Source organism: Solanum pennellii, chromosome 8 (genome assembly GCF_001406875.1).
Source record: "Solanum pennellii chromosome 8, SPENNV200".
Taxonomy (NCBI): domain Eukaryota; kingdom Viridiplantae; phylum Streptophyta; class Magnoliopsida; order Solanales; family Solanaceae; genus Solanum; species Solanum pennellii.
The window spans coordinates 4,346,807-4,360,474 of record NC_028644.1 but is presented as its reverse complement, the minus strand read 5'-3'; the positions used below and the strand labels follow the sequence as shown (position 1 = coordinate 4,360,474).

Here is a 13,668-nt window from a genome sequence, read left to right as displayed (position 1 = left end):
AGTGAGCATTTGCATCAGGCTACTAGTTACCACAAAGGTGTTGCCTGTAGGTAGAGGAGGCAAGACAAGTGGCTCATCCGAGTCTGCTATGTTATCATAGCCTCTGTAGTATGCTTGGGGCCGTGGAATGGGATTTTGTCCCCTCTGTTGGTGTTCACCCGGAGCATCGGGTAACATCTGACCATGAACATCAACCGGAGCTGGGATGTTCTCGTTCCGATCATCATCATTTATTCCCAAGTTTCGATTCATATTGCGCAGTGTACGCTCTAATTCGTGATCGTAGGGAAACAAGGGTTCTCTTCCTCTCCGTGTATTTGGCATACAAGGAGGATAGTTCTGAAAAAAAATCAAAAACAATAAAACAAAGTAAAATCAAGAAAATATCAACTAAACTATAGTAATAAGTTCAAGTTAATCTAAAAGCTATAATCCCCGGCAGCGGCGCCAAAATTTGATACGCTCAAACTTACTTCTCAAATAAGAAGTAAAGTGGTCGTGTCAAGTAAATAACCCAACTAGTGAGGTTGGAATCGTTCCCACGAGGAAAATAGTCTAGACTTAACTTCAACCAGTTATTACTATTGTTTGGTCAATGACTTCCTTGGAAAGTAAAAAAACAATAAAAGGGGGGATTCTATTTCTAAATGAATGAAAATAACTAACGCAATTGAAAGACACACTTAACAGCTTTGAATGTTGGATTTTAATCAATTAATCAAAGTAACTAGGGTTTACGTGTTCCCCACAGGTTCATAACTTGATAATTCTAACTATAACAATTCTTTCCTAGTATCTTGCATGCAAAGTGATAAGTTATGTATTTCTAAATCCTTGGTCCGGCATCTAGAAAATCTCACTCCGCACCTTGGTCCGGCTACGTGTGTTGCTATCCTAACCCTTATCTTTACCTCATATTAAGCATCGTATTCGATATTTGACTAAGTTATTACCTCGTACCAATCAATACTAGACTATTAGATAGTATACACTAAATCTATGTTAATAATTCTTTTCCTATTATCTACCTCCTTGGTCCGGCAAGTAGCATTAAGGCGAGTTCTAACGTTGGCCATCCGTTAAAAAGACTTCTAAGCGAAAGAATTATTAATACATGCAAGACACTATTCTAGAATTGTTATTTTAGTTAGGTTTTATCTCATTATTTGCCTATGGTTCCCACAACCCTAGTTATGGAGTTTAGTTACCCATAGTCATAATCACAATATTCAAATATATTAAATAAGAATTCATGTACTTACTTCAATGAGAAAGAGTAAAATCCAAAAGTTTGCTTGATTAATCACCAAAAATCACTTGCAAGAATCTCAAAGTAATCGATAATCTCACAAAAAGTCTAATAATTATCAAGAATCTCACACTAATACACAAAGTCTAATAATATGATGTCTAACATCCATAGTCTAACCGTCTAAGAGTCTAACCTCAAAAACGAGGTTTTTTGAACTATTTATAAAAAATGAAAACCTAATTAAACAAGGACTCTATTTGCTGGAAATCTGCCAAAACGCGGCTGGGTCGACGGACCTCGCGACGGATCGTCGTGGTCACGACGAACCGTCATGGACTCCGTCGTCCCATACTTGTGCAATTTCTTCTGCTGCTCTTCTTCATTACCCTCGACGGCAAGTATGACAGACCGTCATAGGCACAACGGTTCGTCGAGGGTCTTCGTTCTAAAACACTTCAACTCTTGGAATATGGGTACTGGGATTACTTCTCTGAACTTCATGACGAACCTGCAGGACAGACCGTCATAGACACGACGGACCGTCACAGGCTTCGTGACCCCACACTTGGTCAGACTTCCCCATCTTCCTTCAGCAGCTGCACTACGCTGCCACCTACGGCCCGTCACAAGCACGACGGACCGTCATAAGCTCCGTAGGTGGTCTCTTCTGCATTTCTTCGCTCAAAATATCCGCATTCAGCTTTTGACAGATTTCCTGCAAAATAAAAAGAAACTTATATAAAAGTTAGCACAAAAAGGCTTTTGGACACACTAAACTTAAGGAAAAAGTATTAATAATACCGTGAAACCACGGTATATCACTATGTATACTCGATATATATATATTTTACGTGTATATAGAGGTCTATGTAAACCTCAATGTAGTAATAGTAAAAAGTTTCAAATTTTTTGCTAAATTGGACCTATGAATGTAATGATGTAAGCTAAGAGGCTAGTCTTAGTCCTCAAAGAGGATGACGACGCCGGTTATGTCTAGGGGGTTTTTTCGGATGTGACACTCTTACATTTTTTAATTCTTGTTTATGCAATAAGAGTCATCGTCTACAATATAGTAACAACTCAATTACAAGTTCTAGGCCTTTTGATGTTGTTTACTCAGATGTGTGTGGCCCCTATCCAACTATCTCTTTTGATAAATTTAGACTCTATGTTATTCTTGTTGACCATTTCCCGAAATATACTTGGTTGTTTCCTCTAAAATCCAAATCAGACGTTAAGGAAATTTTAATTAATTATGTGCAAATGGTTCAAAACTGATTTCAATTGTGAATTAAATCATTATACACTGATGGGGGAGGTGAATACATTGGCCTTAAATCCACTCTATTGAATTTTGGGATCCAGCATCTTATAAGTTCTCCATACACTCCCCAGCTAGTTGGCATTGTCGAAATAATACATTGCCATGTTGTGGATACCGCTTTAACTCTTCTTCATTATGCTTCTGTCCCTCTCAAATTTTGATCACTTGCATTCCAATCTGCAGTCTACCTCATTAACAGGCTGCCAACACCACTTCTTGATCTTAAATCTCCATTTCAGTGTCTCTTTAACACTAACCGAAACCCTCTTAAACTAGGTTTTTGGTTGTATTTGTTATCCATGGTAATTTCCCTACACGTTAACCAAACTTGACCCCAAGTCCAATCCTTGTGTGTTTATGAGATATTCCGCTGCCACCAATAATTATACTTGCCTAGACCTTGCCACTTTGAAAATCTATACTCTAGGCATACTGTATTAGTTGAACACATTTTTTCATTCACAACCAACTATCCTCATTTCTCTCGTTCACAAGTCTCGCATATGGAAAAATGGTTGTGTCATGGTAACCCCTCCAACTCTTCCTCTTCCTCACAATCTCTTTCACCTCCTATTGTTGCAAACCCAATTCCAATTCCTGCTACTACTGATTTGGTCAACTCCATGTCTACTCGTGGATATCACACTCAGGGTTATCAGGATGACGTGCCAATTGGTTCCACCGTAAGTCCTCCTACACATTCGTTGTTTTTTTCTTCTTTTGAAAAGAACGATCCATATGCATCTCCACAACCAACTCCTGAAATTCCATCAAATCAAATAGTCACTAGGTCTCAAAATAATATTTTCAAACCCAAAGTGATTTTTGATACATTGCAACCTCCACCGTAAAGCACCTTCCGCGTACCCCAAATACCTTTAGTCAATAATCCAAATATCGTGAATGACAGGCTGCTATGAAAGAAGAACATATCACTTTACTTAAAAATGAAACTTTGTCATTGATTCCCTCTACTCCCTCTCAAAATATAGTTGGGTGCAAATGGGTGTTTCGTGTCAAACACAAGCCTAATGGATCCATAGAGCGTTATAAAGCGATATTAGTGGCAAAAGAAATTCATCAGCATCCTGGAATTGACTTCTATTCCACCTTCAGTCCAGTTATTAAAACCATAACTTTTGCCTCATCTTGTTCCTAGTTATGTCTCTTCAATGGCCGTTGCATCAACTTGATGTAAACAATGTCTTTTTACAAGGTGTTTTCATACAACAACCACTATTTGTAGATCCCTCATTCCCTAATCACGTGTGTAAGCTACAAAAATCTATCTATGGACTTTGCCAGGCACCACACGTATATTATACTAAAATAAAGAAGTTCCTCTTATCATGTGCCTTTGCTCATTCCAAATCCGATGATCTTTTATTCATCAAATGGTCTCATAATTCTCTCATTATTGTTATGATCTATGTTGATGATATTGTTGTTACAGTCTCTAACAACTCGCAAGTTTATGCAACAATTAAGTTGTTGGGTGATAGGTTTTCCTTTAAGGATCTTTGTCCTTTACATTTTTTTTGTAGGTGTTGAAGTTATCTAGCATGATCATGGATTGACTCTCACACAAAGTACCTTCATTGCGGACATATTAGAAAGTTCAATATGTTGGATGCAAACAATGTGAGCACTCTTCTATCCACAAGTGAAATTTGATCTTTGGATGACAGTTTCCCTTCGACAGATGCTACACTTTATAGGCAGGTCATTGGCTCATTGCAATACCTCATTTTATACGGCCTGATATATGCTATGCGGTAAAAAAGCTCGCTCAATTCCAACACTCCCCATCAACTAAGCATTGACAAGCAACAAAGAGGCTCATTTGTTATCTAAAAGGAACCATAACCTATGAACTTCACTTTAAACGTGGTAACTCTTCTCAGTTACTTGCATACTCAGATGCAGATTGAGATCGTATTTTCGATACTAGACACTCCACTTCAGCCTACGTTATTTTTCTTGAAAAGAAGCCAATTAGTTGGTGCTCCAACAATCAACACACTATTTCCAGATCTTCAACAAAAGCGAAATACAGGGCTGTACTAAGTGTAGCTGAGCTAAATTGGCTAATCAACCTACTGCAAGAACTTCGGATCAAGCTGTCTTGTCCCTCTAAGGTCTTTGGTGATAACATTGGTGTCACTTACCAATGCCATAATCCAGTCTTTCACAGTCGAATGAAACATGTCGCAATTGACTTTCATTTTGTCCGTGACCAAGTGGAAAGTGGAAAATTTTCAGTTAATCACATTCCAACAGGAGCTCAACTAGCAGATGCCTTAACTAAAGCACTTCCCAGAAGGTCCTTTGTCCACCTTGTTAGCAACATCGATCTCGAGAAAATTGAGCTGATGTTGAGGGGGCATGATAAGGATAAGGATATAGAGTCCTAGTACATTAGTATGTTTTGCCATATATATAATTCTTTCTTTCTCTTTAGGTCTCTTACGTTCCACAAACTCCTTTATCTCCTATACTTGTTCATGTATAAATACCACATATTATATCAATAATACTAAACACTTTCATATCATATATAACTCTCATATATAATAATGGAGGACTAATTTGCTTAGCATTAGACAATTGCAAGATAAAGATTATGAGTTGAATATAAAATATCAAAAGTATAGAATTGAAGATGCTAAACTTAGCTTCAACATTAATTTGTTAGCTTTGAACAATTAAAAAACGGAAAATTACAAGTAGAACTATTTGATGTTCCTATGTGTGCCACTTTTTGGAAACAATCAAACTACGATTATAAATGAATTAATCATGTTTGGAAGTGTTATGATATGAGAGCACGATGAAGCCTTTCAACTACACCTAGGTGGTATTATCATTTGAATATAATAAATACGATGTCTTAAAAAATATAATAGAGAAATGCTTATAATTAAGATAAGGGTAAATTAGAAACTAAGTGTAAAATTATCGGTTGATTTAATTAAGTGGACAAGTGTTGTTGGTCATCCCAAAGTAGTACTTTCCCGCGTCTACTTTTAATTGTTATGTTGCGCTTTCAAATGTCAGTTTGACTTATTTTCAAAGTTAAATCGGATCACATTAATTCGATATATTAATTAAAAAATTTAGATATTAAAAACCTATATGGAAAATATTATAAATTGTAATTTTTTGCATATCAATATGATGAAAAAATATATTGCAAAATGTTAGTGAAAGTTCTTATCGTTTGATTCAAAAAAAAGAAATTATAACAATTAAATGTGGACAGAATAAGTAAATAGACAATTATTACCTCCGTCCACTTTCAATTGTCGTTGTTTCTTTTTTTAGAGTCAAAATATAAAAGCTTTGACTAACATTTTGTGATGTATTTTTTTATCATATTAATATGCAAAAAATTGTCATTTCTAGTATTTTTCATATAGTTTTTGAATATTTTGTTTGAAAAATTAAATTAATGTAATCTGATTTAACTTCTAAAATTAGTCAAATTGACTTTTAAAAAATATAATATAACAAATTAAAGTTGAATAGAGAAAATTATTAAACGAATGGGAGTATTATATTGTTCTCTCAAGGGAAACTATGGCTCATAATAATGAAAACACATGGATTATAAATACAATTTCTTCTTTTAGACTGTTTCTAGACTAACATTAATTTCTTTGTTCAGAATAATGAAACCACACATGGGATAATAAATACAGTTTCTTCTTTTAGGAAATAAAAACTGTTCTAGACTAGCATTGATTTCTTTTATGAACCAAAGACATTCATTTGTTGCAAAAAGTAAAGACATTCATTTGATAAAGACACAAGTAAATGATTTTGCCTTTTTAGTTTGTCATTAAATACTTCCGTACGTCTTATGTGTGGTATACAAATTTGCCAAAAAAAAACATTCATTTCAAATTTACAAAGTATTTAGGAAATCAAATACACTAAAATCTCTATAAAATAATAATCAGTAAATTAATAATTTCTCTAAAATAATATTCTTAATCAATCTCGACTTAGATCAGTGGAAAAAATCATCAACTTCAATAAGATAATAAAATAATATATTTTTAGAAGACTCCTATATAAATATATACTTTCATTAATATCATAAATTAATTATTCTTTAAAAGTACAAATATATCTTATAAGACAAATTAGTGAAAATATGGTTTTATTGTGTTTTATTTTTTCTTAAAATTTAAATCTAGTTGAAGCTCATTTTTAACTTTTCTTATTACATTCAAGAGCTCCCCTGGTGTTGTCTTTTCAAACTACACTGTAAATTGTGAAGAGTTCTAGATGCGATAAGTGTTTCCTTACGCGTAATTGTTTCCAAAGGTATAGGATCATCTTCGACTTCATCATCAACATTGTTTTTTCCGATGATATCTACAATTTCTTCTAAGTTGTGGACCTCTGAACATGTATTACTTTCACCCGGATAATCCAACAAGTTATTAACATCGATTTATTGTGGTAATCGAGATCATTAATCACGACCTCTAGTTCATGAATGACGTTTTCACAAGTGGATTCATTCAAATTCTCCGAAATTGCATCCCTCGAACGAATTTTACAGTGTCGAAAATAATTTGTTATTATCTCTTGCTGAACATTTGTTGTCCAAGTAGGGATTGCAAAATCGATAACATCCAAAACATTAATCTTAGCTGGATCAGTTTGTCCCACTTCATAGCCTTCTATTATCCTACGATAACATCTGTTACGTACAATAATACATCTTGAGAGCACTTATTATCCCAACATCACAAGGTTGAATTTTTAATGTAATCATGGGTGGTTTGAAAAACAATTCAACATTTTGTAGTCCTTCAATATTTCTATTATGGGCTGGACAATTATCTGCCATAAGAAAACTCGTCTACCATGCATTTTGTGGTCAAACCGGCCAACAAATATATTCATAAAACAACACACTTGTCATTCATGCTCTTTTGTTTGCACGATAGTGACAATTTAATAAAATATGATACATAAATTAATAAGATAATGATTTTGATATATTCGTTGTAGTTTATGCATAATATTTCTTTTATATGAAATCAATAAATATGATACATATATTAGTAAGATACAATGATTTTAATATAATTAAAATTAACTTTCATTAAATCTCAAACCATTCTTCAAATTAATTAATATCAATTTATCGATTAAATAATATCTCTATAAAAAAATAAAATTTCGTGATTCTACCAATATTAATTTATACTGGTTTTAATATAGTATAGATTTACAATTGCTTTAAAATTAATTTTGCGAAAATATGAAGAAGAACAGCATGGTCTTCATTCTTTGCCTTTGCTTGTAAGTAAGACTATGGTGAAAGAATATGATAAATTGTATGAGAAGGTTACAAGTTAAATACATCTTAATTATGTAAGAATCAATTTTCTCTAGAACTCAAATTCAAATAATTTTGCTAATTGTTAGTGTTTTTTTTAAGTGAAGTAAAATAATAACAAAATAATTACTATAATAAGTTTCTACTCTAAAAGGTATTCTTAAAGTTCTGTTATTATTGTCACCTAGCCCACCTACACTTTGCAAGGGCATATTTGATATTGCTGTTACAATTGCTTAATTTTAGAAGTGTTTTTTTCATAAAAAAAAATAGCTTTTCAAAAAGTATTTTTTTTAAATAAAATAAAATAATTGGTGTTATGTTAATTTATTTGAAAAGTTTTTTTGATAAATATATTATGTTTGATTAACCTTTTTAATTTGAAAGTCAAATCATAAAAAAGGACAAATATTAAAAGCACTTTCAATATTAAGATTGTTTTATAATAAGAAATTATCTTAAATATCTATTACAAAATTTTTAAATTGAAATTTATATTTTTAAATTTTCAATAAATATTATATATAGATAAATAAAAATTTAAATTAAATATTGATATAATATTAATATAATAAAAAATATCAAGCACAATGAACTTAAAATTATTCCACAAATTAAATCAGAAAGTATGAAAATTCACCACAAAAATATATAAATATAAGACATATATTTGTTATATGTTTTATATGGAAATGAAAGTTTGGTCTTGAAAAAATAATTTTCTGCTCGAACTGTTTTTAAGAAGCAGAATTATTTAGCTCCTTTCCGATAGCAGAAAATATACTTTCTACTTCTAATTAAAAACCTTTTTATTAATTTGCCAAACACTTTAATTTTTCTAAAAAAATATTTTTGTCTCAAAATAAGTGCTTTTGGTCTTCCAATAGCGACACCACACATGCTTGGAGCCTATTAGGACGGGCTAACTTTAGATATTCTTAAGTCAAAATAGCTTTTAAGCAATTTTGTAGTATTTGGATAAATTTTAAAAAATATTTTATAAATAATTCTTTTTATGTTAAAATATAAAAAAAAAGTCAAAACTGTAAATTTGAATTTCTAGTTTATGTCTTTTGACTTATAAGTTAAAAATTAAAAATTAATTCAAACGGGCTAACTCAATAATTTGGATATAAAATTTACAAAACGTTGAGTTTAGGGTGGGAAGATTTCAACCTATTCTCTTGTTATATTTTATGTGTATTGTCACTTGAAACTCTTTTGAAGAATCTTATGAAGCAAATTTTATGCCCAATTTATTGAGTGAGCCTGTTTGGATTGACTTGTGACTTACAATACTTATAAATTAGACAATCTAACTTATGACATATTTTTATATTTTTAACTTAAAAATAAATGCTTACAAGTACAATTTTATTTTATTCAAATACTTAAAAACAACCTCAAAAATTATGCAAATTTAAAAGCACCTAAAATAAATCGATTTAAACCCAAAAAACAAAAAAAGAACAAAGAGTTGGAGAGACGTCAGAATGGGTCATTTAATATAAAAATGGAAACTTGAAACTCCAGCCATTTAACTCAACAAGAATGATTCTCTGAAAAGTTAGCACTAGATGTGAATGAAGCATCAATGTTAATATATAATATTCTGTCCATTTTAATTCATTTGTTTTATTTTTATTTTTAGTTTGTTTAAAAATATTGTTTTTGATAATTTTTTAATTTAAGTATTCACGTGATATGTTTAAGAACAAAAAATTAAAAAACATTTTGATATCTTTTACATATCTTCAAATTTAAAACCACATATTTTAATTTTTTTTGCTTATTTTTTTTTTTCATATCAAAACATGACAATCAAATTAAAACGGAGAAAGTAATAAATATTACTCCCTTCCCATTTTATGTAACACCATTTCCTTTTTGGTAAGTCACAAAAGGAATATCACATTTCCTTATATGATAAGTATTTTATGGTACAATTCTTTTTTTATCTTTATCGATCCCACTTAACTTTATTTTTTTTTAAAAAAGTACTCTAATAATATTTATGAGGAGAGAGAAAAATGATTTTAATTTTTTGAAAGAGAATTTGGTAAACAGTTCAAAGAATACAATATTTTTTAAATTCTGTATCGGGTGAAATATTGCTACATAAAATAAAACGGAGAAAGTATAAAAGATATGAACATTTTATTGTTAGCTAGGTTGTACCATCATCTCCACACTGTTTTCAGCACATGAGGCATGTTTAATATTTGGTACCTTTCCCTTTTTGCTCTTAAATATTATTTTGGGGAACATGAGATGGAAAGAAGTCCTTTTCAATTATCATGACATTTAAAATCCTTTTTTGGTGAAAAAAAAAAGTCTTCCTTACAAATTCATAATAGATTTTATGGCATCTGAAGATTCTCTTGATCTTTAGATATTGAAGCAACATGTCATAATAATTTAGAGGGAACAAATAAATATTTAATTTAATATGGAAGTGTGAAAAAAAAGTTGGAAATATTAAAGAGGTGAGGCATGATTACCTTGAAAGCTTGTATTTGTGAAAATGCTAGCTTAGTGATTAATTAATTAAATTTTACTCAAATTAGACACCACCAGTATTTTGTTGAAAATATCCCGTTTACTTTAACTAATCAATTATTGTTATAAAGTATTTGTATTATAGTGAATGTCTATCATGTGGAGTCCTTTTTAGGATATGATTAAAGAGTCCTACTTGGGGACCAAGTTAGATTTCTCCTATAAATCGAGTGCTCCTCTTCATTGTAAATTCATTCATCAAGAGAAATAACAAGTTTTCTCTTCTTTTCTCTCTAGTTTCTTCTTCTTATTCTATAGTTTTATAACACGTTATCAGCACGAGACTCTAATTTCTCAAAAGTGAAGGTTAGATTTGAAGAATTAATAAATGTACTATTTATTCTTTTGTTTTTAATTTTAATGACCAATCTTACAAAACTAGAGTTCACTGCCCTTCAAAGTTCGGGCAGGAACTACCTCTCGTGGGTGTTGGATGCTGAAATCTACCTTGATGCAATGGGTCTTGGAGACACCATAAAAGAAGAAAATAAGGCATCAAATCAAAACTGTGCACGAGCAATGATATTTTTGCGTCATCATCTTGACGAGATTCTGAAAATCGAATATCTGACAGTTAAGGATCCACTTGTTTTGTGGAAAAACCTAAAAGAAAGATTTGACCACTTGAAGATGGTCATACATCCAAAGGCACGATATGATTGGATGCATCTAAGGCTACAAGACTTTAAGTCTATACATGAGTACAATTCTGTCATGTTCAGAATCACTTCTCAATTGAAATTATGTGGAGAAACGGTTAGTGAGATTGATATGATGGAAAAGACGTTCTCCACTTTCCATGCCTCGAATGTGCTCTTGCAGCAACAATATCGAGAGAAAGGTTTCAAAAATTATTCTGAACTAATTTCTCATCTTCTTGTGGCCGAGCAAAATAATAATTTATATTGAAAAATCATGAGAATCGACCTACGGGATCTGAACCACATCCTGAAGTGAATGAGGCGTACGTCCACCATGCTAGGCGTGGAAAAGGTCGCGGTCCTAATCGTGATCTTGAACGTGGAGGTGGTCGTGATTATGGTCAAGAACGTAATTCTATTCCTGGCATTAATCATTTATCAAATAAAAAGGAAAAAAGAAAGGATGAGAAACGTGAAGCAACTAGGGAAGGTTGTTTTCGATGTGGTGGAAGAGGTCATTATGCACGTGATTGTCGTACTCCCAAACACTTGGTTGAGCTTTATCAAGAATCACTAAAGAAGAAAGAGAAAAATCCTGAGGCAAATTTTATCTCTGAAAATCAAGTTGACATCACTCACTTGGATGTAGCAGATTTCTTCGCACATCCTGAAGGAAAAATAGATCACTTAATTGGTGATGGTTCTGTGAACATGGAAGAGTGATATTATTTTTGGTAGTATTTATTAATAAATTTCATGTAATAATAGTTGTTTGCATGAGTATTAGTATTTTAAATTAGTTTAGTCGTTCATTAGCTTGTTCCTTAATTCTTAATAAAATAATATATATTTTTCATTGATTTATTTATATGATTCTAATATGATAGAGTTAGTCAAATACTAAACTTTATCATGTGTTTGTATTATATTAGGTCTTTAACTTGGTCTATGTTAAAAACATAAATTCTGATATTAACTAGGATTTATCATGTGTTTGTATTATAATAGGTTTTTAATTTGATCTAATGTTAAAAACATGCAGTCTGTTATTAACTAGGATTAAATAATGATTTTATTTTATTTTCCTAACAACTCGTTTTTGACTTAGAGGAAACAATAAATTAAGGCTCAATTTCTAATATTTAATTATTAATTTATTCCTTTGAATATATTGTACCCTTTTGACAACACTAATATTTAATATATATTTATTTTGTGTATGTCATTTCATGTGAAGATATGGATAATTCTAAGAACATATTATCGAAATATGAAGATATTTGTTTGATTGATTCTGGTACAACACATACGATATTCAAAAATAAGAAATATTTTTCTCATTTAAGTATGGGTAAAATAAATGTTACTACAATTTTTGGTAGTACTAATATGATTGAGGGTTTTGGAAGAGCCATTGTAATTTTGCCCAAGGGAACTAAAACTCATCATTAATAATGCTATGTTTTCTCCAAAATCTAAGAGAAATTTGTTGAGTTTTAAAGATATCCGTGAAAATGGTTATCATATCCAATCAATGGATGAAATAAATCTTGAATATCTTAGTATCACCAAGAATGTCTCTGGGCAGACATGTGTTATAGAAAAGTTTCCTGCTTTATCTTCTGGCTTGTATTGGACAAAAATTAGTGCAATTGAGACACATTTTATAGTAAATAAGAAGTTTACTGATTCCAATACATTTGTACTTTGGCATGATCGTCTGGGACATCCTAGGTCAATAATGATGAGACGAATTATAGAAAATTCGAATGGACATCCACTAACAGACCTAAAAGTACTTTTAGATGGTGCAGGTAAGTTAATTGTGAGACCATCACCAATGAAAGTTAAGATTGAGTCCCCTGCGTTCTTGGAACGTATACATGGGGATATTTGTGGACCTATTCACCCACCTAGTGGGTCATTTAGATATTTTATGGTTCTAATATTTGCTTCTTCTAGATGGTCTCATGTGTGCCTATTGTCATCTCATAACTTGGCATTTGCAAAATTATTGGCACAAATAATAAGGTTAAGGGCACACTTTTCTGATAATCAGATTAAGTCCATTCGTCTTGATAATGCTGCAGAGTTTTCATCCCAATCATTTAATGATTATTGTTTAGCAATTGGGATAAGAGTCGAACACTCCGTTGCTCATGTTCATATACTCAGAATGGTCTCGCAGAGTCATTAATTAAACGTTTGCAATTAATAGCGAGACCATTGCTGTAACGACATGTTTAGTCGTTTTGAGCTGCAGATTTTATTTCTGGAAAAACTGGCTGAGACGACGGAACCCACGACGGACCGTCATTGGCACGACGGACCGTCGAGGGAGTCTCGTTCCAAAACACTTAGAATTCTGAAATTTGGGTACTAAAATCGACTCTCTGAACTTGTCGACGGACCTGCAGGACGAACCGTCGTGGGCACGACGGACCGTCGCAGGTGTCTCGTTCCAGAACACTTAGACTTCTGAAATTTGGGTACTGAAATCGACTCTCTGAACTTCGTAACGGAATGGCAGGAC

The 13,668-nt window shown here is 32.0% G+C and overlaps 1 protein-coding gene across 1 annotated transcript; it reads left to right on the top strand.

Moving 5' to 3' along the window:
• Positions 1 to 10,854: 10,854 nt before the first annotated feature.
• On the top strand, positions 10,855 to 11,858 carry LOC107027426. The gene is made up of 3 exons (XM_015228596.1): positions 10,855 to 11,335; positions 11,449 to 11,670; positions 11,788 to 11,858. Exons 1-3 carry the CDS (start codon positions 10,855 to 10,857, stop codon positions 11,856 to 11,858), a joined length of 774 nt encoding a protein of 257 aa, XP_015084082.1.
• Positions 11,859 to 13,668: the final 1,810 nt, after the last annotated feature.

Coding starts and splice junctions, on each gene's coding strand:
- LOC107027426 (XM_015228596.1), top strand. CDS start 10,855: ATGACCAATCTTACAAAACTAGAGTTCACTGCCCTTCAAAGTTCGGGC. Junction 11,336..11,448: donor GCAACAATATCGAGAGAAAG/GTTTCAAAAATT, acceptor CACATCCTGAAG/TGAATGAGGCGTACGTCCAC. Junction 11,671..11,787: donor TCATTATGCACGTGATTGTC/GTACTCCCAAAC, acceptor TGGATGTAGCAG/ATTTCTTCGCACATCCTGAA.